The sequence below is a fragment of the Anolis carolinensis genome, chromosome 6 (genome assembly GCF_035594765.1).
Source record: "Anolis carolinensis isolate JA03-04 chromosome 6, rAnoCar3.1.pri, whole genome shotgun sequence".
Classification (NCBI taxonomy): Eukaryota; Metazoa; Chordata; class Lepidosauria; order Squamata; family Dactyloidae; genus Anolis; species Anolis carolinensis.
The window spans coordinates 30,977,053-31,001,814 of record NC_085846.1 but is presented as its reverse complement, the minus strand read 5'-3'; the positions used below and the strand labels follow the sequence as shown (position 1 = coordinate 31,001,814).

Below are 24,762 nucleotides of genomic sequence, written 5' to 3'. Positions count from 1 at the left end.
CTTTTGCCTGAGCATATTGGGAATGCCAGGATTTCTCTGGTCCCCTCCTTTTGCACTTTGATTTCAGTTTATAGCAATTGAAGTACGCCGAGAAGAAAGGGAGAAAATGGAAGTAGGAGAAAAAAAACTGGGACATTCTGAAAGCACACAGCTAGAAATACAGATAGCTCAGGGAGTCAACTGGGACTGTCTCTGCCAAACTGAATCAGCTGAAGGATTTGTGAGCTGGCTGCATTAGGCAGCTTTGAGGATTCTGTTTGTCCCAATCAGCTAAATTTGCATAAGTTAGTTGGGAGTTGTAGTCCAGCAGTTTCTGAAGGACCATGATTTCTCAATTCCTGGCCTAATGCTATTTGTTTTGCAACTCTGACATGAATGTTTTGGAGACTGGAGGTGGGGTGGACCTTTGTTTACATGCACAGTTATCTTCAGCTTGAAATCTGCCAACTTTTTAGATGACTGTCCTGTAATTACCTAGTAGAAAATAATTACTAACCCACACATCCAAGGCTCAACAACAGGTTCCAAAATGTGTTTTCCATGAAAGGAATGAAGGAGGGAGGGATAGACGGAAGGAAGGAAGACTTTTTTTACATGGCAGCACCACAAAATCCTTTTCAAATGCAGAGGGCATTGTAAGAAAAAAAAAGTCCCACTATATTATTTTTACACAGATCTTGTGTAAGAGAGAAGCTCTGACAGAATGAGAAACAAAATGGCAGTTATTTCAGCTAAAACCGCAGTTAAGACGTCCATGCCAAGTGAGCATCCATTAAACCAGATCAGCCGGATCAGAGAAACAAGCTCTTCAGGTTGAATGCAAAGCCACATAGGTTTATTATAATTTGGCCAAAAAGGTACAATAAATTTGCTTCAAAAGGTACAAGTGTTACATTCACATACCGTGTTTCCCTGAAAATAAGACAGTGTCTTATATTAATTTTTGCTCCCAAAGATGCGCTAGGTCATATTTTCAGGGGATGTCTTATTTTTCCATGAAGAAGAATTCACATTTATTGTTGAACAAAAAAATGAACATTTATTATATACTGTACAGTAGTTGTCATCACAAACCAGCATAACCAGACAAACTGTGAATCTTTTCAAGAATTTCTTGTTACTACCAATATTTCCATGTACAACACTCTATGGTACGTACATTTACCAATCCTGCAAGCTCTGGTGTTCTGTTCATTGGGCATGCTTCCAAACAAAAACTTTGCTAGGTCTTACTTTCGGGGGAGGCCTTATATTTAGCAATTCAGCAAAACCTCTACTAGGTCTTATTTTCTGGGGATGTCTTATTTTAGGGGAAACAGGGTAGAAATAAGTTGCATTTTGTACAGTTCTGAGAGACTTCCTGCTGCTTCTCGATGAGTTGAAAAATAGGCAGGCTAGGATCCGCACCCGAATTGGCAGGGTTCCCTTGGTGTCACAGCATGCAGAAGAAGATTCTTGTGGCAGGAATAGTGACAGCTGGCGGTTGGTCAGTTCAAAGAGCCAGTTTGTTGGGAGGGCACAATTTCAGGAGGAAATGGTAACATGGATATGCTGATGAGTCCCTGATTAACTCAAGTGTGAGACAAAGGTGCAAGACTCAAAAAACAATGGTGGTGATTTTAGACAATCTGCTACTGGCATAGAAAGTTAATGACTTCACTTCTACTAACCCCCCTCTTCTGCAGGAGTCTCAGACTCTCAGCCTCAAATGGACAAACATCCTGAGTTTATTTTGTTGACAAAGGGGATCATCTATCTCCATATATACACAAAAGATTCTGATAGCTAACTGGCTTGGGAAATAGCTGAAGGGATCCTAGTCATCATCCCCTTTCCTTGGGGAATATGTATTACTGGGAATATGTTTTGGGACTCCCCTTCTTGATCAGGACCATTTCTCCTCTTTCTTAGTACAAATGCAGTTTTCCCTTCTCAACCAGGACCCCAATTTCTCTTCTTTCTTCATCAGTATCCACCACTTTTTCCTCTTTCTCAACCAGCAGCCCAGTTCTTCCTCTGTGTTCATATCATTTTTGCAAAATATTTTACAACCCCCACCACTCACTTTTGCAACTTCTTTTGCAGTTTCAATCACCCTTCCCTCCCTTGAGCTCAGAGGGCCCTTTTACACTGCCATATAACTCATTTCAAAGCAGAAAATCTGGATTTTATTCAGCTGTATAGGAGGGGCCTAAGTTAGAGGTCTAGAAGCTATCAGAAACTTGCAGTGTTTTTTGTGTGATATTTAGCACACAAGTCCACAGTATTTGTTCAAGCCACACAGCTGATCCAAATTTCTCCAGCTGGCTTTTCTGAAAGAACATGAGGTTTTGCAGTCTGCTTTGGTTCCAGTGGTTCTCAACCCTGTCCAACCCTATAGTTTGAAATAGGCTGGATCTACACTGACTTATATTCCAGGAGCTGATCCAACATTATCTGCTTTGAACTGGATATATGAGTCTACACCGTCAGATAATATGAGATAAGCAGATAATCTGGGATCAGATCCTGGAAAATAAGGCAGTGTAGATCCAGCCATAGAGATATGTTTCATCCCACATAATCTTTAGTACTTGAATACCATTTCAGTTTCCATAGCTCCATTTTCTATAATCCTAGGATTCTTAGAAATACCCTATTCTACCCAACTTAGAAAATGTCTAGCTGTAGAATCCAGCTTTACATTTCCCACTACTATTTTGATGCACTATTTTCTTTGTCCAGCAAAACAGTTGTAAAATTTTTCTTTTACAACCAGCCTTTTAATTATTATAGTATGGTGGACAAGGGGCTCTTCCATTTTGAAGCTGTTTGAGTCAGCGTTTCTTTCCTTTGCCTCTGGTCTTGGTATCTCGGCTTTTGCTCTTCCGTCGGTTCACCCAAGAGCAGGACATGATAAGGGAGACAATCTTGCTGGGCTTCCGGGTTGTACCTGCAGAGAAACCAGAAGACCAATGACCTCATCAGACTTGTTGCCAAAATCGCCACACATCATGGAGAATCCAGTGGTGCCCGTTGAGGGTGTGGGGAGCCCATCACCACAAGTCCTACATCACTCAACTCACTAATTGCCCCATCTCGTGGGGGAAGCATTGGCTGTCCAGCTTCACCTCTTTGATCCAATGAAAAACGGGAAGCCTACCATGTTGCTGCCACAGTGTCATGTGCCAATTTGTCAATACTTTTGCGTCTGAGCCCCACTGGACATTGTTCTATGTCATAAGATGGGAGCCAGTGGGCTCAATTGCAAAAGGATTGATGAACCAGTGTATCCCACCGAAAAGTACCTCATGTGATGAGGTCCCAAGAGAAAGGGGCTCAAGAGCCATTTACATTTTAGGATGCAGGAAGGAGAAATAAAGGAAAGAGAGGATGAAGGCCCAGCAAGGACGATGATGTGACACAGATGTTTGTGATCAGACAGAATTTGGAAAAGGTCCTTTTTAGGAAAATAGATCCTAGAAATCCTGGAAGTTATTTTTAAAAGCAACAATTCCAAATTCTGAGCAAGGTTTAGGGTTGGGAAAAATAAAGAATTATCACAAACTTTAAACTGCTTTCATTGTTATTTCATTTGCATAGGAAAGCCTGATTATTATAGTCCTGAAAAACGGCCTAAGGCAAGAAGGAGCACTTCTTGTTACCACTATTACCAAACTATAGTTCTCTAAAGGAACCCAACTAGCATAGTGATAAACTATTACTTCCTCCAAGGCAATATTATTTAGTCACACTGAAAAGTGTGACTGACAGTGAAACAGTTTGCCATTATTGTCAAGATATAAGAAGCATTACCAGCATGCCTACACCATCATCTGTGGAAATGTGTGCAGGCCTCTTCCCCATTTCTTCCCAAAAGTACAGTAGCAGCTAAAGAGCTTTCTCCTATTTGGTTACTGACAACTGTGAAGATAGGTTCCAATTATCCTTCTGTATTCCCAAACCCAGCAGATAGAGATGGCCTCTCCAGAAGGTGTGTGAAAAAAGCTGAAAATGACTAGACAGGTTTCCCATTACTTCTCAACAGCCAAGAGCTCTGCCTATCAGCATCCTAGCTAGCTATTCAATTCTCAAGGAAAGGATTTGTGGGCACTCTAGGAGGGCTTTCCATCCTCTTTGTCTTGATTCACAAATTCTAAGTCGCTCCTGACACGAAAAAAATAAATAAAAAATAAGCTACTGTGGGGGAATCCACATGATGTATGGGATTTACAGTGGAACCCCTGCATCTATCCATTAATCAGGGATAGCAAACACTGGATTTACTCAAGAATTTCTTGGAAGCTCCAAAGTGAGCCCACAATTTCAGAGCTGTGAATAGCTGAATCGGGTTGGATCTAATTTGATCCATGGTCCACAACAGCAACCCACCACTGCAGCACCACCAGGAAGCAGCTCCCTGCCAAAAGCTGTTGCATTCTGATGATGCCATGCTGAATACTGACCCATATGATCAGAAATGCAACATTCCCAGCAAGCCTCTGGGAAAAACCTGTTTCTTGCCAGTGATAAAGTGGCAGTGGCCAGAGTGATCCCTGAGCTGGTCCAGCCATGTGAATCACAAAAGCGCTCTGGGAACCACTTGGGGCAGCCTCTAAACAGCCCCAGAGGCCTTTAGGCAAGATTTGTCCAGTACATGTTAGTGACTAAATGATCCTGGACCAAAGCTGATCTGTTCTTGGCTCTCAATGAGAGTAGGGTGTTCAGTGTTCAGTGACAACCAGTTCAAGGATGTTGAGCCTCTTTTGTTGGATGACATATTAACATCCCTGACCTACCTTTTTGGGAAGACCTCCTTCTGCGAGACCGTTTGCTTCTGCTGGTTTTCCTAAAAACAAAATAGCAATTGTCAGTGTATTTTATTCAACAATAATTCCTATTCCTCATTGGGAAGCATGGGAAATTTCCTGTAGCTTATTTTATATTTCTTTATTAAAATAATCTATATCATTGTTTTTAAAAAGGTGATTTCCTACAAATTGCAAAGGTGTGTTTGAGATGTACCACCCTTCCTGAATTAAATGGCATCTGTTGGAGTAGACTGTAGTCTATGGAAGCTTTTGCTAGAAATGCCATTTTCTTAGGCTGTGTTGATCTTTCAGCTGCTGCGGGGAGTCCATACAACATGGAGTTGGATTTGCAGAGAAATGTTATATCCAGCCATTAATTTGGTGCAAGGAGACATGGTATCCTATATGTTTTGGATATGCAGACAGCTGGAATAGGTTGGATATGGCTTGATCCAGCACCCACACATCCAACAGACTCCTGCTGTGTCCTGGTAGATGCTTACTGGTGACATAGTTGCTGGTGAGGTCATAACAGGGCACTTAGCTATGTGGTCAGAAAAATTGTATAAAGAAAAAGTGTATAAAGACTGCATCTCTGTCTCTACCTGTTTGTTATTTCAGCACACATAAATGGTTGTATGGTTTCAGAGAAGATGATTGGACTGGTCTAACTTAATATATGTGCCACACATGAAATTTACTTTGAGGGGTCCTGAGATGGCTTCCAAATTATATTTTCATTCATATGAGTACAGAGTAACATGTTTGGCAGCTAGTTTCTCTGAAAGGGCTGGTGCATATGTGATGAACATTTCAAAACTCAAAGATAGGCCCTCGTCCTCTAGTATGGTTGAAACAAAACTATTATTGTCTTCCAAGTAATACTGGGTTCTACCAAGAGCACCTATGGAATATTTCACTATGTTGGAGGTAGCCAACCATCGAAGAGCCTTCACCTTAGCTCGATGCCATGTGCTTCCATCTGCAGTACTGGAAGGTCGTTACCAGAAGACCCCATACTCTGAGAGGCTGTGTCCCTGTGACTCAGGTCACATAGAAACAACAGAACATGTGCTTCTGCAGTGCCTGTTTTATAGAGACATTCGTTTGCGTCTCATTACGCCATGGACAACTAAATACCCAGGACGCTCTGGACAATTTTATGTAACCATACTTCTCTCAGATACCATCTCGGCTGTGACATACAACGTTGCCAAGTTCTGCACGGCTGCAATTAAAATTCGGCAGAAGATGATTGAGAGCCAAAAGACTTAAGCATCTCCTACAGAGTATAGATGGGGAATCAGAAATAGACTGATAATTATAGTTCTAGACTGTTATTTACAGTTATGGTTACTTCCTCCCTCCCCCCGGTGTCATTCCCACTCCCTCCCTTGAGACTGCCCCAGAGGATCCTATGGGATTAGTTAAGCTTCAATAGTAACTTGTATGTGGTCTTTAGCCTAGATTTTAGATTGGTAAATAATTCAATTTTATAATAGTTTTTAAAAAAAATATTATAATTTTATTATTATTAATGAAGTCTAACATGGATGTACAGAACTGGGTACCCCCGTTACGAGCTGGTCATTGACCATAATAAAAGTTTACTTACTTACAGTTCCCTCTGGGTTCTACCACTAGTAAGTAATCAAAGGATCTTTACATGGCAAGCATAGTGTATTCCTTCTGAAATATCATGTGTGCTTCCACACACACAACAATTTTTGGGAGGCCAACAAAATTTCTGCCAGCTAAATTTGCTCCCCATCCACTGGCAGTTGCGAAACCTGAGTCTAAGAAAATTGGGAAATATGAAGCTTACTATCTCCCCTTGGAGCATTCACAATTCCTGCAAGCTTAATTGCCAAAAGTGATGCTTCAGGATCATCCTGATGAGTTTACAGTTTGAGAAGGGACACAACTGGCTTTCCTTGTTCAAAAGTGATCCTCTAGCCCAATGGTTCTCAAAGTGTGTTCCATGGAGCCCATGGGACTCCGTGAGGTATGCTGAGCTACTCCACGGTTCCATTTTCCTTCTTTTTCCTGCTCCTCACCTTCCCTCTGCCTTCGCCGCCAAAAGCCCCTTTTCCTTGCCTCCTTTGTCCCCAAAAACCTTTTACCTTGCATTCCTTGCCCCATATACCTTTCTCTTTTTCCTCCCTTGCTGCCCAGATCCTTTTTCTCCTCACCTTTCTTACTATCAAAACCTTATTTCCCTCTCGCTGCTTTTCCTACAAGGCAGAAGGGAGTTGAACTGGATGGCCTCTGGAGTTTAGCTATTATTATTATTATTATTATTATTATTATTATTATTATTATTATTATTATTGTTATTAACATTACACAGGCTGGGTGGCCATCTGTTGGGGGTGCTTTGATTGTGCTTTTCCTTCATGGCAGAAGGGTGTTGGACTAGATGGTCCCTGGGGTTGCTCCTATTACTACTTTTATTATTACAAAGGCTAGATGGCCATCCATTGGGGGTGCTCTGTGTCGCCAAAACAATCTCTATATCTGCATAGACAAAGGAACAACCACAAATATTGCCTACCCACACACACTGGAAAATCACATATATCTGAAACCTGCTCTTTCTCTATCCTTTTTTCCCATTTAACCAGACTAGGCCACAGCAATGTGTGGCCAGGTACAGCTAGTATAATATATGAACATTTCTTGGGGCTCCACAACAAACTTTTGCTTCAAAAAGAACTCCACGGCTGAAAACGTTTAAGAACTCTTGGTCTAGCTGGTACATTTTGAAGGGCTGGTTTAGGTTCAGCTGCTAAACTACCTTCTTATGTATATAAGGGGCAAGTGACTATGTGCTCCTGCAGTTTGCAATACAAAGGAATGCTGAAACTAAGACAAGTCAAACACGCATTCTAGACTTTAAGAGAGCTGACTTCCAAAAAATGAAGGAATTACTGAGCGGCATTCCATGGACGCCGATATTAAAAAACAAGGGAGTTAAGGATGGATGGGAGTTTTTAAAAAGTGAAATACTCAAGGCGCAAATGCAAACAGTGCCAACAAAGAAGAAAAATAAGACAAGTGCAAAGAAGCCAGAATGGATGTCCAAAGAACTTCTAACTGAGCTAAAGCTCAAAAGTGACATGCACAAGAAGTGGAAAAGGGGAGAAATCACCAAAGAAGAATTCAAACGTATAGCCAACACCTGTAGGGAAAAGGTTCGCAAGGCTAAAGCGCAAAATGAGCTCAGGCTTGCCAGGGACATAAAAAACAACAAAAAAGGCTTTTTTGCTTACGTTGGTAGAAAAAGGAAGAAAAAGGAGGCGATAGGGCCATTGCAAGGAGAAGATGGGGTGATGGCGACAGGGGACAGGGAAAAGGCAGAACTACTTAATGCCTTCTTTGCCTCGGTCTTCTCACAAAAAGAAAGCCATCTTCAACCTCAGCAACATGGAATGGACGAAGGATTGGGGGAAATCCAACCCCAAATAGGGAAACAAGTTGTCCAGGAACACCTGGCCACTCTAAACGAATTCAAGTCCCCAGGGCCAGATCAGCTACATCCAAGAGTACTGAAGGAACTAGCGGAAGTTATTTCAGAACCACTGGCAATTATCTTCGAGAGTTCTTGGAGAACGGGAGAAGTCCCAGCAGATTGGAGGAGGGCGAATGTGGTCCCTATCTTCAAGAAGGGAAAAAAGAACGACCCAAACAATTACCGTCCGGTCAGCCTCACATCAATACCAGGCAAAATTCTGGAAAAGATCATTAAGGAAGTGGTCTGCGAACACTTAGAAACAAATGCGGTCATTGCTAATAGTCAACACGGATTTACCAAAAACAAGTCATGCCAGACTAATCTGATCTCTTTTTTCTTTTCTTTTTTTTACTGATTTTATTTATAGTTATAGTGATACAATAAAAGAGGAGAGTCGCATGTGATTACAAAGTAGAATAATACAAAGAGAACAAAGTAAAATAATAACGGACAAACAATAATTGGAAGAAGAAGAAAAAAAAAAAAAGGGAGATGAGGGGAATATATAAAACCCTGATTTCCCTCGACCCTCCCTCCTCTCTCTGGATTCCCTTCCAGATCCCCTGCTCAACATTTTTATTCTTACTTTTCCAAATTCTTTCCCGAACAATTTTCTAAGAACCTGAGAGTGTCATAACAGTTTCTACTTCTACATTTCCAGGTTTCTTTTCTTTTTCCTTGAGATATTTGCTTAATTTATCCCAATCTGTTTTTGTGTCTGTTTTTACTGAAATTATCTGTGTTAATGTGTCCATATTTTTTATATCCATCAGTTTCAAAAGCCATTATTCTAATGACGGCGTTTCTGCTGTTTTCCAGAGTTTCGCAATCGAGATTCTGGCTGCACTTGTCATATATATAAACAATTTTTCATTATTTGTATCCGCGAAAAAGTCTGTTAGCCCTAGTAGAAAATATTCCGGTTTTAAGGTTAATTTTGTTTGTAATATAATCTCCATTTCCTTCTGTACTATTTTCCAAAACCTTTTTACCTTTTTACATCCCCACCACATGTGAAAGAAGTCTCCCTTCTCTTTCTTACATTTCCAACACTTATCTCCATTCTTGTTTTTATTGATTTTTGCTAATTTTTCCGGCGTTATGTACCACCTGAAAAAGATTTTGTACCAGCTTTCCTTTAACTGTGTTGAGTATGTATATCTTATTTTTTTTCCAGCACCTTTCCCATTCCTCCATGCTTATGGTATGTCCAATCTCCCTAGCCCATGTGGTCATGTTTTCTTTTACATAAACTTCTTCTGTTTCCCAGATCAATAGCTGTTGATATAACATTTTGATAATTTTCTTCTCCATTTTTAAAATTTTGTCCCATGTTGTATCATTTCTCTCAAATCCTGTTTGATTATCTATTTTGAAGCCTTCCGAGATCTGCCAGTAATTTAGCCAAGTTATGGATGGTTCTAGCTGTTTTACTTCCTCATATGTTTTTAGTCTTGTTCCGTAATTATCTATTTTTATTAATTGTTTATATGTTAGCCATCTTTCTCTAGGAATCTCCCTCATGTGCTCTGACTCTAAGGGGGAGAGCCATAATGGTGTCCTACAATAGAATCTGTTTTTATATTTCTCCCATGTTGTTATTAATGCCTTTCTTAGATAATGATTGCTAAAGTTTTTTTCTTTGTAACCTTTCCTTTTCCACAGGTATGCATGCCATCCTTTATTTAAGTCTTGGCCTTCTAATGCCAATATCCTTACTTTCCGTAGGCAGGCCCACTCCTTTACCCATTCCAAGGCAGCCGCATCATAGTACAATTGCAGATCGGGGACTCCCAGCCCTCCTCTGCGAATGTCATCTTTCATATATGGATACTTAATCCTTGCTCGTTTTCTGCCCCATATGAACTTGTTAATTTCTCTTTGCCATTCGTCCAGGGTTTTTTTATTATTCAGAATGGGTAGATTTCTGAAAAGAAATAGTGCTTCAGCTAGTATCTTCATCTTTATAGCGGCAATTTTTCCTAACATGGAGAGATGTAAACCATCCCATCTTTCCATTTTTTTTTCATTTCTTTCCATTTCTTGTCATAGTTATTTTTTTGCAGTTGAACATTATTCGCGGTTAACTCGATCCCTAGATATTTAATTTTTTTTACTATTTCTATCCCTGTTTTTTGTTGTAACTCCTGTTTCTGCCCTTGTGAAATATTTTTTGTCAAAATTTTGGTTTTACCTCTGTTTATCCTTATGCCAGCTATCTCCCCAAACTTCTCAATTACTTCCAACCATGTCTTAATCTTGTCTTTGGGCTCTTCTATGATACACACAATGTCATCCGCATATGCACGTATCTTGTAGCTGTTATTTTTGGTTCTTAGCCCTTTCAGCTCCTTGTTGTTCCTAATTGCTTCCAGCAGAATTTCTGATGTTAATATGAAAAGTAGAGGTGAAAGTGGGCACCCCTGTCTTGTCCCTTTCTTTATTTCTATTCCTTCTGACAGTTGTCCATTTATTATAATTCTAGCATTTTGATGGGAGTAAATATTTTTTATTGCATTTTGGAAATAGTATCCTGTATCCATTTCTGTAAGGATCTCGAACATGCAGAACCAGTTTACACTGTCGAATGCCTTCTCCGCATCTAAAAATAGGAAGGCGACTTCTTTTTGCTGATTTTTTTCGTAATATTCAATTGCGTTCAACAGTAATCTTATATTTTCTTTTTGTTGTCTACCGGGCAGGAAGCCACATTGATCTTCATGTATTCTTTCACTCAAAACTTTTTTTAGTCTTTCTGCTAGTATACTAGTGAATATTTTATAGTCAACATTTAACAGTGAAATCGGCCTGAAGTTTGAGACTTTGGAGTTATCTGTATCTTTTTTTGGTAATAGTGTTATGTTAGCATTCTCCCAGGTTTGTGGGGCCCTTTTACCTTCTAGGATTCCATTCATTACCTTTTGTAGAGGTTTACTTAATATGTCTTGAAATATTTTGTAATATAGGGTGGTAAGACCATCCGGTCCTGGGGCTTTGTTATTGGGCATCCTTTTAATTGCACTTACTATTTCTTCTATCTCTATTTTTTTATTTAGATGTTCTCTTTGATTTTCTGTTATTTTCTTTATCTCCTGCTCTCCTAAATATTGAACTACTTTTTCCTTTGGAATATTATCTTCTGAATACAAATTCTTATAATATTTGACGAATTGGTTTTCTATTTCTTTCTTATCAAAATATATGTTATTTTCCTCTTGAATTTTGTCGATACATTGTAGTTGTTTTCTTTTATTCAATTTCCACGCTAGCCACTTTCCCACTTTATTTGCGTTTTCAAAGTTTTGTTGTTTTATGTATTTCATTTTTTTTCCTATCTCCTCCAAATATTGTTCATCAACACGTCTTTTCAAAGCTTCCAGTTTGAAGATAATATCTTTGTTTCTTGGATTCTTCTTTAATTTTTCTTCTAGATCTTTTGCTTCTTCTTCTAGTTTTTCCTTTTTTGCTCTTTTATCTCTGTTCTTCCGTATGTTTTGTTGCATAAAATGCCCTCTTATGTACGCTTTGCTTGCATCCCAAATAACAACTATATCCGTGTCTTCTTCCCTGTTTAATTGAAAATATTCTATCAATAAATCCCTATATCTTTTTTGTTCTAAATGATTTTTTAATAGCATTTCATTTAGCCTCCATCTATATTCTCTATTTGAATTCTTTTTATCCTCTATTAAAACTTCCATAGGTGCATGGTCGGAGTGCAGTCTGGGTAAAATCTTGATGGTAGTTACTTGTGATGTTATAAGCTTTGTGCCCCAGAATCTGATCTCTTTTTTCGATAGAGTTACGAGTTGGGTCGATACAGGGAATGCTGTGGATGTAGCGTACCTGGATTTCAGTAAGGCCTTCGACAAAGTCCCCCACGACCTTCTGGCAAACAAACTAGTAAAATGTGGGCTAGACAAAACTACGGTTAGGTGGATCTGTAATTGGCTAAGCGAACGAACCCAAAGGGTGCTCACCAATGCGTCGTCTTCGTCATGGAAAGAAGTGACAAGTGGAGTGCCGCAGGGCTCTGTCCTGGGACCGGTTCTGTTCAACATCTTTATTAACGACTTAGACAAAGGGTTAGAAGGCACGATTATCAAGTTTGCAGATGACACAAAACTGGAAGGGATAGCTAACACTCCAGAAGACAGGAGCAGAATTCAAAACGATCTTGTCAGACTAGAGAGATGGGCCAAAACTAACAAAATGAAGTTCAACAGGGACAAATGCAAGATACTTCACTTCGGCAGAAAAAATGGAAATCAAAGAAACAGAATGGGGGACGCCTGGCTTGACAGCAGTGTGTGCGAAAAAGACCTTGGAGTCCTTGTGGACAACAAGTTAAACATGAGCCAACAATGTGATGCGGCTGCTAAAAAAGCCAATGGGATTCTGGCCTGCATCAATAGGGGAATAGCGTCTAGATCCAGGGAAGTCATGCTCCCCCTCTATTCTGCCTTGGTCAGACCACACCTGGAATACTGTGTCCAATTTTGGGCACCACAGTTGAAGGGAGATGTTGACAAGCTGGAAAGCATCCAGAGGAGGGCGACTAAAATGATTAAGGGTCTGGAGAACAAGCCCTATGAGGAGCGGCTTAAAGAGCTGGGCATGTTTAGCCTGCAAAAGAGAAGGCTGAGAGGAGACATGATAGCCATGTACAAATATGTGAAGGGAAGTCATAGGGAGGAGGGAGCAAGCTTGTTTTCTGCTGCCCTGCAGACTAGGACACGGAACAATGGCTTCAAACTACAGGAAAGGAGATTCCACCTGAACATCAGGAAGAACTTCCTCACTGTGAGAGCTGTTCGACAGTGGAACTCTCTCCCCGGGGCCGTGGTGGAGGCTCCTTCCTTGGAGGCTTTTAAGCAGAGGCTGGATGGCCATCTGTCGGGGGTGCTTTGAATGCGATTTCCTGCTTCTTAGCAGGGGGTTGGACTGGATGGCCCATGTGGTCTCTTCCAACTCTACTATTCTATGATTCTATGATTCTATTATATCTGAACTCTTCCCCAAATACCTATCAAAATATTAAAGTGTTCAAAGGTCCCACTCTTAGGGCCCAGATAAAGAAATTGGTGAACACTTTGAGGAGCAGGGCCTTCACAGTAATGGTACCTTAATAGAGGAACAGCCTTCTCCCCCAAAAATTCTGGAATGTTGTTCATTTCCAAGCATCTTGGTCAAGACCTTTTGTTATGACCCAGGCAATGTAACTAAGGACATCACAAAATTTGGACTTCTCAATTTTAAAATATGTGCTGCTAATTCTTGTTTGGTCATCATTTTTTCTGTTCTTGTTTCTTATGGTATGGTTCTGTTGTGTATTTGACTTGTTTTGTGTTAATTGAAAACCTGTAGATAGCATTGTAGGGGGAAAGTCCTAGAAATGCTAAAAATACCACCACCCAGCTGCTAGTGGTTGCTCCTGGCTGGCTAGTTCATTCAAGTCTTTCTTGTCCATGGCTTTTGCTCTTCTGGCCATTAGGGCTCAAATCCTGCAGCTGGAAACTTAACCTTCCAAAATGTCCCTCACCAACCCACCATCTAGAAATGTACCTGTTTGGTGTAGAACTATGCTCCTTCTTACGGTCTTGGATTTGGGGCCTCGGGGGGCTCTGAAGATATTCTATCGACTCCATCCCCTCTGAGAGACGGTACATTTCCAAATCAGATGTCTTTCCTTCGCTGACGGTAGGAGAGTGGCTAAGAGGGTGGAAGCTGGGTGGGCCTCCCATGGACAAGGCCATACTCCGCCTGCTCCTGGCATCTTCCTGTATAGGGCTGACCAATTCAGGTGTGTACACACTGGGGATGCTCTCTGTTTCTTCTAGGTTTGATGAATCAGGTGTGCTCAGAGCCTTGACATAAGAGGGATAAGAGAACACTCTGTCATGCATAAATTCAACCAAACTATATCAAGGATGGGGAACCAATGACCTGACACTTGGGACAACTTCCTTTCCTAGATTATAGTTCTCAGGATCTTCCAATTAGAAGAACCACTGATTATATTTATCAGCTCATCAACTGATGTATTAAGCATCACATTATGATTGAATTTAGGCCATTAGTTGAATAGGAAGTTCTTGGAGTTTCATACACTCCAACCAACACAATTTAGCAGAGACAGTCCCAAACAGTTTATGTTGTTCCATATTTTCAGCTGCTTTTAATTGACTCCCAGTCTCTCTCTCCACCAGGTTTCCATCCAGTAGTCTGTTCATTGCTTATATTGACCCATGAAATGTCACGCATATGCAATGACCACAGTAGCAACTAGACATGTGCGTGAAATTCATTCCTAACATTTCTACTGTTTCTTTTGTGTCTTCCATTTCTTTAGAGGCATGAAACGGGAAACCCCCTCCGCACATGAAAATCTGCTCACATGAAAGCCTGTTTTAATCCATGTTTTTATTAGTTCTTGTCACTTGTTTTTAATGGCTAATGTTTAAATTTGTATAATTGTGCATGTCTTTTGTCTATTGTTGTGTTTTATATTGCTATTGTTTTTATTTGGGCTTGGCGCCATGTAAGCCGCCCTGAGTCCCCTTTGGGGAGATAGAGGCGGGGTATAAAAATAAATTTGTTATTATTATTATTATTATTATTGTTATTATTATTATTAAAGAAATGGAAAACAGGCTGCTTTCATGTGCATCTGAACTTGCCTCCTTGCCTTGGAAAGAGAGTCTGTGTGTGGCAGGGCGTGCGGCAGGGAGACTTACAAAAAATGGATTGGGGCCCCCAACAAAAGTAGGGTCATTTCCCCCAAATGCACATGTCCAGTAGCAACCAACGTAATAGAAGAATGGGAACACCAACCTTTGGCATCTGGGAAAAGGGATTGGCTGGCTGCCCAGGATCTTTGATTCTGCCTTGCAGCTCAAGTTTTGAGGTTGAGGGAGGTCGCACCATGTTGATCACCTTGACCCAGAGTTCAAAGACATCATCTTGTGCTCCGAGCTGGGGGCAAAGCTGCAGGTAGAAGGTCCGGCCACTTGCCAGCTTGAATCGCAGCTGCTGCTTCTCTGCGTTGTGCACCGAGATCTTGACAAAGCTTAGAGGGAGAAGCCTCCAGAGGCAGAAAGAAAGGGGGGGGGGGAGAAACATGACTTACATCTCAATATAATGGCTTTGAAGTGTATCAATCCAAGCGCCCCGTCCCCCTATTTTTGTAACTACAGGTAGTCCCCAAGTCACAAACTATATAAGATCTATAGTTCCTTCTTAAGTTGGATTTGTTTTTAGGTTGGAACAGGTCCACAAAAAGTGCACTCTTTGTAATTTGTCCAAAAAGGAGCACATTATAGTCCCTGTGTGATTATAATCCCTTTTTAAAAAACACCAAAGCTTCCAAACAATGGAAAGGAAAACATAGAAATAGATAACTCTTCCCTCCAGGAGCCTCTCCTGTTTATCTTGACCCAGCTTCCTTGGGGTGTCCTTATACTGTGGAATGAATGCAGCTTGATGCCACTTTAAATGTCCTGGTTCCTTGCTATGGGATCCTGGGAGCTGCAGTTTTACAAGGTCTTTACCCTTCTCTTCCAAAGCATGCTGCTCCCTCACCAAACTACAAATCCAAGCCGTGCATAGCATTGAGTCAGGGTAATTAAAAGTGATGTCAGACATGAAGGCAAGGTGAGGAGAGACAGAGAAATACAGGGAGGACAAAGGGAATATTGGATCTCATAACTAAACATCAATCCACTTTAAATCCGATTTCTGACTCCTGCAGAATTCTGGGGTTTGTAGTTTAGGGAAGGGTCTTTAAAATGTTCAGTCAGAGAGGTCCTGGGCCTCACTAAACTACAAACCCCAATATTCTGCAGAAAGCAGCAACCGGATTTAAAGTAAAAGTAAAAGAAAAGGGGATGGAGAGATTGATAAGAAGGAAATGGAAATGGAGTTTGGAGAGATATGTGTAGGAAGAAAGAGGAAAGAGAGTTTGGAGAGATCGGCGGGAAGAAAAGGGGAAAGGGTTTGGAGAAATAGGAAAAATGGGGGAAAGAATTTGGAGAAATGGATAGAAAAAAAGGGAAAAGAAGTTTGGAGAGATCAATAGGAAGAAAAGGGAAAGAGGCCTGAAGAGATCAATAGGAACACAAGGAACAGCGAGTTTGGAGAGATATCAATAGGAAGAAAAAGGAAAGGGAATGGAAAGATACAAACACACTTTGATTCAGCGCTATGATTTCATGGCAGGGAGGGAGAGGAGAAGCTCGTTCGTAACTATGAGTTTGTAAGTTGGATGTTTGTAAGTCGGGGGTGGCATGTATTGCGAAAATTGTATGCTTTGATCTCTGGACAAATTAAAGTCTATTGCTGTAAAGCAGCTTTCCCACAGCTGGTATCCTCCTGATACAGGTTGAGTATCTTTTTCTTGGAAATCCAAAATTTGAATGACTCCAAAAACCAAAATGTTTTGCTCCTGCCACAACTTCCTCCTTTGAGAGAAAGCAGGTTAGCTATACATCCAGCACCGGCTATATTTTTCCCCACAGAGCTCTTACTCCATCAGAAATTTGATAAGGGAAAGAGAAGTGGGGAAGAACTCCAGTTTCTGTGGATTAAATTATACAAGGATCCTGTAAAAAGCAGGGTGGGAAAAGTAAAAAACAAACAAACAAAAACACCCAGTTGCCACAGACTAAGAAAATATTGGGAAAATCTAGTGATCTGGCCAATCCATTCAGCTCTGTTCTTTTGTACGGCGATAGGGCAGGAGTCATGGAAATGGGATTTGAAGGGTGTGGGGTGAATTGGCCAGGCAGCCAGACATGGTTTGAGGCTTGGACTATGACTCTGGAGAATTCAATTCCCGGCTCAATCACAGAAATTCACTGGAAACCTAGAGTGAGGCACATACTTTTAGTCTCAGAAAACCCCATGAGTTGAAAATCACTTGAAGGCACACACCAACTACACATAACTGAAATAGCTAGGATGTAGAAAACAAGATAAAATATAAGGAATTTGTAGCAAACTACCATATACTAAAAATGCAAGGGAAGGCTGTTCTTTGTACCTAAAGAGATTTGCAACAATGCCAAAGCATCTATTTTCTCTATGCTTTCAGACATACAAAACCCCAAAATAACACTGAACTTGTTTATTGCCCCATCACTCTATTTCTACCTGACCCTGGTTGCCTATGAATCAATGCTCAAGTCTGATCTTGGTAGTCTGTTAATCAATAGGCTTCCTCTCCTTGCTGTTTCTACGATGACCTTGGTTGCCCCTTACTCAATATTCATTGTTAATGTACTCAAGCAAATAACCAAGGCAGCAAACCTCGCTGATGTTCTTTGATTTCATGCTAATCAGGGAAACCTTGGATATGGAGAATCCAAGTCAGCCCGGAAAAAAAGGTTTAATCTCAAAACAATTTAAGCCTTGAAGTGATTTACTATGTCTGTAGAGATTGAAAGACTATTTTAAAAATATTCAGCAAATGGTTAAAAACAGTTTTTTAAATGTTGGAAATCCCAAACAAGGAAAATCCTGAATTGCTGAGAATTTTTCAATTCAGAGTTTATCTTGGATAAAATTCACATTTTTTTGCACAGAAAACAGTATTTTCTAAACTGCAGTGGATGATATATTCTGTGCAAAATTTGCGCATGGTATACTTGACCTAAATACCCTAAAGACACTAGATTCTGTCTGTTCTTAGAAGCTAACAATAACCATCCTTCTTAGTAATTGGGTGGAAGATTATCAAGATGATATTGATGATATTTCAGAGGAAGGAGCTGGCAAAATCACCTCTGAGTATTCTTTGCTTTTGAAAACCCTGTGAAATTCAAGTGATCATCACAAATTGACAAACTGGAAGGGATGCACACACACACTTGTATAGAAAAAATGAATTTTCTGCATAGAAACACAATATTTCTGCACAGAAAGAAAATCTGTTTTATGAATAGAAATGCAGAGTTGCCATAGAAAACCTAGAGTTTCCTACACTGAACATATTCATGAGATCCGCAAATAATCATATCACCAAAAGTTAAACCTGCAAATAAAGGCCATCTAGTCCAATCTCCTGCAATAACTACAGTGCTCCCGAAAGAGGTTCATCTGATCCCTGAAAGGACTCATTGCCCAACTGATGTAGAAGTTACAAGACTCACATTGCCACTATTGTTCAAAAAAGTAACTTTTCCAAAATCAATTTAAGACTTAGGTCTTCATGCCTGAATGCATCAATACCTGCACTGCCAGTGTTACCTTGGGATTCTGGGGATTTCACGTACCCTCCAGATGTAACAATCCCAAGCTCTGCAGTTCAAAAACACAGCATTCTACCTGATATTAGAATATCTGAGAAAGTGATGGGGGATCTCTTCTAATTCTAATTTTTTTTTTAGAATGGATGATGTGGACCAGACTTACCGAGTGAGCTCTAATTTCTTGGCTGGTGCTCGGCGGCGGCGCAAAGTATTCAGCTTTTGTGGCCGCTCTTCAGGGGACAAGACAGGGCGAGCCAGGAGCAAGACATTAGGCCCTGGGAAGTTGGGGCTGGTGCAGGCGACTCCAACTGTCACTGTCTGCAATTCGTTGTGAACATCAGTTATGTCTCCTCGCTTGTTAATCTGCAGAGACCATGAGAGGATTGACAGAAATGAGATAAGCATCTCCCACATTGAAACAGGCACCAGAGATGCTCCGTAGCAAAACATTTGTAAACCTCTCAGACAAGCTACTCTAAATTGTTACATTTACAGTCTGCTCTCCATGTTCACTGGGGCTATGGACATAGGAACCACACACACATCCTACAAAATAATAATAATAATAATAATAATAATAATAATAATAATAATAATAATAATAACTTTATTCTTATATCCCACCCCATCTCCCCAAAAGGACTCGGGGCGGTTTACATGGAGACCAAGCCCTGTGGAACAAAAATTAAAATACAACGCCATAAAATACATGTATATTACAAAGCATAACCACATAAAAACATGTAAACCATCATTAAAAAATTAAAAAAACCACAGATAATGAAATTGTCATTTTTTTAACCTGGCAGAATACCTCTCTAGGAAACTCTAGATTCTCCAGCACAATTTTATGGTCAATTTCCATTAGAAGTCGATTGCAGAATTGAACTGGAGGAACTAGAGATTTCTAGAGAGATGTCATCTCTAAGAGTTTCTAGGTCCTGCATTATGATAATATGATTGGGCTTCTGCAAAAGTTGACCACAGAGTCCCACTGGAGGAAAAAGAGATTCCTAGAGATAATGTCTTAATCAAATCTGTGAATACTCAGACTTACAGGAGTCATATCTACAAATCTAGAAGGCCAACTATATATAATCCCTTTCTTCTAATGAGCTGAAGACAGTCTACATTACTTTGCTTTCAAAAAAATAATAAAAGTAAGAGAGTTGAATTATCTAATAGAAACAGGTCATGTTCACTGGAAGATAAACCACAATTCAAACCAATTTGTCTGCATTGTGATAGCCATTTGGGTAGGACATAGAAACAAGCAGTTATGCACCGGCATTTTGTACCTAGGCAACCAAGACCAAATTAACTAAGCTACAGCTTGGATATAGCCATATGATTTAAGCAAGAGTGGGTGGAAAGTAAATCAGCATCTACTAATAGGATGCTGGATGATTTGCAATAGATTAGAAACAGTTTCTCCAGCTTCCTATTAATAATAGCACCAAAGAAGAAGGAGAAGGAGAAGGAGAAGCTGTTTCCAAAACACTAAACCTGAATCTCTCATCTGAAATAAGTTCTCATAGAGCTTGGAAAGATTTACATTTTTGGACCACCACTCCCTGAATATCAAGGTTAGGTCTTGTCCCAAAAAGTAACTTTTCCAAGATGCTTTGTCTAGTCCAGTTTCCCCTAGTAACCGGTAGATTGTATTTTGGAAGCTTACACATAGGGTAAGTCTTCCAACAACTAAAAAACATTCCTAAATTGGCTTTCTGGGGGAAAATGTTGAATAGATTTGTGAGTACTGTCTACAAGCTCCTGGGCTCAACATATGCTTGGCATCCCTTAATTCTTAGCCTGCATTTGCCTGTGCATAAGTATGTCTCTACTTACTTTGATTGGTAGATCTCTAGGATCCAAGAAAAAATAAAGAAAACAGAAGTAAGCAAGTCACTTTTTGAAAGAGCTAATAAGTCAGAGGAAGGCAAAGATAATAATCTTCTGAATACATATTGCCAAGAAAACCTTGAGATAGGTTTGCCTTAGGGTCTAAGTTAGAACTTAGAAAGTTAGAAATTACTAGAAGGCACATGGCAATAATGCAGGCATTGAAATGTGGAGAAGTAGCCTTTGGATCAGGAGTGCAGGATCCCCTCAAAAGTGAAAAATGTAAATAAACTGGGGTTTTTTTCAGGTGAGAGAACATCTCTCTAGGAATCTCTAGGTCCTTCAACACAACACTATGGTCAATGTCTGCCAGTCAACTTTTAGAGATTTTGCAGGAAATGTTTTCTGGAAGAATATATCTTTTTTTTTATTGTGACCCTATGGTTAATTTCCGGCAGAGGCTGACTATATATTTGCACTGAAGAACTTAGCGATCCCATGAAGGAACATTTTAACCAAATCTGCAACAGTAGTTGTGAAGAAGGAGTGTTTGTCTGAGAGAAGAACCTGTTAGGATATAGAATTCCAATAAATTGCTCACCACACAGACTAAACTCATTGGGGAAGACAAAGAAGAGAGTGAAGAAATAACCAGGCAACTATGATATCCGTTCAACCTGCCATGCGTTACCTGTAGAAATTCGCTTTCCAGCATAGGAGCAAACTTGAGTAAGGAATATTCCCCTTGTTGAAGCTGACGCTGCAAAGGTCCCATCTCCCTGTTGAAAAGTCCTCTGACAGGGATGCCTCCCACTGGGGCATTGGACCGCTTGGATCTTGACATCTTCCCTCATCCTAAACCAACATGATGTACAAACAGTTAGAGGGGAAGTGAGAGGCAGGGTTTCTGTGAGTTAGGAATTCCACAGACTCCACCAGTTAGATAGCAAAAAAAGTGTGCGGACATCACGGATGCCATTTCTGCACTATCCAGATTGACATCCTTAATAGGAGATCATTGTCAAAGCATCCTCAGACTGTAACTGATGTGGGCAACTTGGGAAGTTATGGTTCATTGGACCTTCAAAGGACCCTGGAAATCGATACCTTCCTCTTGCATCCTCTTAAAAAAAATTGCAATTTTATTGGATCCAAATGACCCAGATGGCTTCTGGGGGCAAGAAGAGTAATATCATCCATTTTTGGCCCTCTCTTTTTCAACAGGAAGTAATTTGTAATTTCATGTCTAGCTTTCTGTTCTAAAAAAGGCTTTGACCCACTTTACCATCCCAAGTTCAAACTGAATCCTTGGGCTGAAAGCTGTAAATCCATAGGATTGCTGTGTTCAGTCAAAACTTTATTACAGTCCAGATACCCAATTGGCTCAGCGGTCAAGGTGCACAACTGCAAGCAGATTAAATAAACTAATAAAACCAGTTAAATGCAGGATGACGTACACTACAAAGAGCATATGAACAAGTGTAAGGCTTAACAAACATGAATTAACAAAAATGCCAAACAAAAGAAGGAGGCAGCAATGACAGAAAGTCCATTGGTGATATGGAAAAAAAGATATTTTTTTCAATGTTAAACAGTGTACAAGGCTTCTGCAATCTATGGAAAAGTCCAATTGTCACTTGTAGAACCTTTCAGGAAAGGCTCTTGTTAGGAAAGGTTAGTAAAATGGCAATGTAGAAAGTTCAGATGGATTAAGGGACAAAAATACAAGTTTGGGGGAAGGCTTCATGGGATTTCCACTTCTTTTTATGTCAAAGTCCCTCTTGAGGTGAATGCATAGATAACACATAATTCTAATAAAATATAACTTAAATTAAAATAGCAGTTCAAACATTCAAAAATCTAGTCCCACATACATATGAAATTAAACACTCACTCAGAATAATCTAAAATATCCATAAATTTGAACTAGTAGAAATATTAAATATAAAAATGTTCAGCACAACACCTCAAATAGATTTAGCTTGGAATTAATGAAATTTCAAGGTTTGCTTAAAATATAATGCTAAATGAGCCAAAACTTTGCTATTTGGAGATAGATTAACATCTATGGAGCCACTACCGAAATGACTGTATCTCGTTAACAACGATATCAACAACAACCATTAGTTCCTTCATAGTTCCAGGGAGTACAATCAACTGTCCAATATGGATAATTTAATTTCTATGAATAGTTTACACATTATTTGAAGACAATGGCATGCCATGAGATGAATGACCCATCACAAATCACTTGTGGGCCATCTTATCTCACTTGTAGTGCAATGCTTTTCAACCAAATTAATCAACACATTTAGTGTCAATTATTGGGACAGGGGTATACATCATTATGGTGATGAATATTCATTAGCAGCTATAAACAATTATATACTAGGGATTTTTTTTAACAATGGATGGGCTCTTTTCACTTTCTGGACACATGGTCAAATGCTCAGGACAAAAACTTGTACTTAAGGGAAAATGGTCAATTTAAATTCAAAACAAGGGAAGGGCTGGTGGCATAGGGTTGGAATATGAATTGGTACCAGTAAAATTGTGAAGAAGGTATAGAATGAATTTAAAATTTTTGCAAAAAAGATATAGAATGGATTTTAAATTATTTGGCTTTGATCAAAACAGAAGTGAGTTTGAGTGAACAATGTTGTTGAATGATAAATCATTGGGCACATTTTCAGAAGAATGGAAACCATTTTATCAATACATATTGGAGGGAAAGGGAAAATCTTCATATACAGGTTTGGAGACATAAAATATTGGGATATTCACTTGTAAATGTTAAAAAAAAACAGGAGTAAACAATTTACTGGATATAACGTGAAAGAAAAAAGTTAATAAACCAACAAAAGAGAAGCTGGAAATTCACTTTTCAAACTAATTATGTACATTGGTAGTTTTAGAGCTGTTGATAGAAATGTTTGTTGAGTAGTCATTGTGTGTGTGTGTGTATTTATAAGCCTCCGGATGCCTTTACCTCTGTTTATGTAATGTCTGTTCTCGTTAATTGTATAACATCATTGAATGTTTGCCGTAAATGTGTTCTGTAATCCGCCCTGAGTCCCCTTGAGGAGATAGTGCAGAATATAAATAAAATATATTAAGTATTGTTGCTTTTCTGTATGTGATTCTAGTTTTAAAAATTAATTAAAATATTGGGGAAAATACCTTGTAGTTGAGGGATTGTGGCTGGAGCTAAGAGGTGAATCCCCTCCTCCTGTGACTGCAATGCCAATTCCTTATCTCCCAATAATTTTCCAGAAGAAGTATTGGACTTCAAATCTCAGAATCCTTTGGCATTGCTGGATGGGGCTTCTGGGATTAAAGTTCACCACTATATCTGGATGATTCTTTGGTAAAAATAAATAAATCCCGTACTATTTCTTCGTCTCGGAAGCACACCATGTTTATTCAAATCTAATGCTCATCTTTTTTTGGCTAAATAATATCCTTGTCAAAATTGGGGTGTGCATTAGATTTATGAGATACAGTAATGTTGGCAGGGGGTTGGACTGGATGGCCTACAAGGTCTCTTCCAACTCTATGTCTCTATGATTCTATGTTAGTGCTGAGCCAAAGCAAAAGGGGAAGGTGCTTCAGGAGCTGCATCTGGAGATCTTCTTTGAGGAACATCATCTCTAATTCAATGGTCAGGGCTCAATGCTATGCAATCCTGGGATTTGTAGTTTGGTGAGGCACCAGCATTCTTTGGCAGAGAAGGCTCAAACTACATCTCCCAGGATTCCACAGCATCGAACCAAGGCAATTAAAGTAGATTCATTCTACAGCATGATGCAGCCCAAGGTTTTGCTTTCCATCGATGGAGGCTTTGGTGTTCTAATGCAATTGTTTCTAATGAAGGAATTCTAAGATGGCAGCATCAGTAATATACATCTTTATTGGCCAAATTACAAAGAGTACACTTTTCATCAATGTGTATAATATTCAGCATATTTAATTTCAGGATTTTGAAAATTGAGATACGCATTAGATTCGATGGCACATCAGACTCGAATAAATGCAGATAATTGTAGCAGAGAATGCAGGAGTGTCACTATATCACTGTCATTGTTTAAAACTGGTGAGTCAACCATCCTTTCAGCTCTAAAGATCAGCCAGAGAGTCACCTTCTGCCCATCCTTTATTTATAAGGCTTTGTGGATTTAGTTTCAGAAAGCTATCATTTGGAATATATTTACATGTAAGATCCCCTGCCTCCTACCAGCCCAGCAGTCAAAACATCATCTAGGACTCACACACAAACTGTCTTGTTGAAGCTTTGTAAATTTGATCTTCACTGTTTGGTGTCCTGAGGTGACTCTGTGCCCTCTCTCTCATGAGTCAAGGAAAATATTGT

The 24,762-nt window shown here is 39.7% G+C and overlaps 1 protein-coding gene across 3 annotated transcripts; it reads right to left on the bottom strand.

Moving 5' to 3' along the window:
- Window positions 1-813: 813 nt before the first annotated feature.
- On the bottom strand, window positions 814-24,762 carry LOC100565120 (Golgi-associated RAB2 interactor protein 6). Of its 3 annotated transcripts, none has more exons than XM_062984334.1 (7): window positions 24,662-24,762; window positions 21,085-21,248; window positions 18,715-18,914; window positions 15,139-15,388; window positions 13,870-14,171; window positions 4,779-4,828; window positions 814-2,932 (listed from the first exon to the last, which is right to left on the bottom strand). In XM_062984334.1, the coding sequence occupies exons 2-7, from the start codon at window positions 21,235-21,237 to the stop codon at window positions 2,817-2,819; spliced, it is 1,071 nt and encodes a 356-aa protein (XP_062840404.1). In that variant the 5' UTR covers window positions 21,238-21,248; window positions 24,662-24,762; the 3' UTR covers window positions 814-2,816. The 3 variants fall into 3 exon arrangements, with proteins under 3 accessions (XP_062840404.1, XP_062840405.1, XP_062840406.1); XM_062984335.1 differs by having other exon boundaries at window positions 24,605-24,738; XM_062984336.1 differs by having other exon boundaries at window positions 24,628-24,726.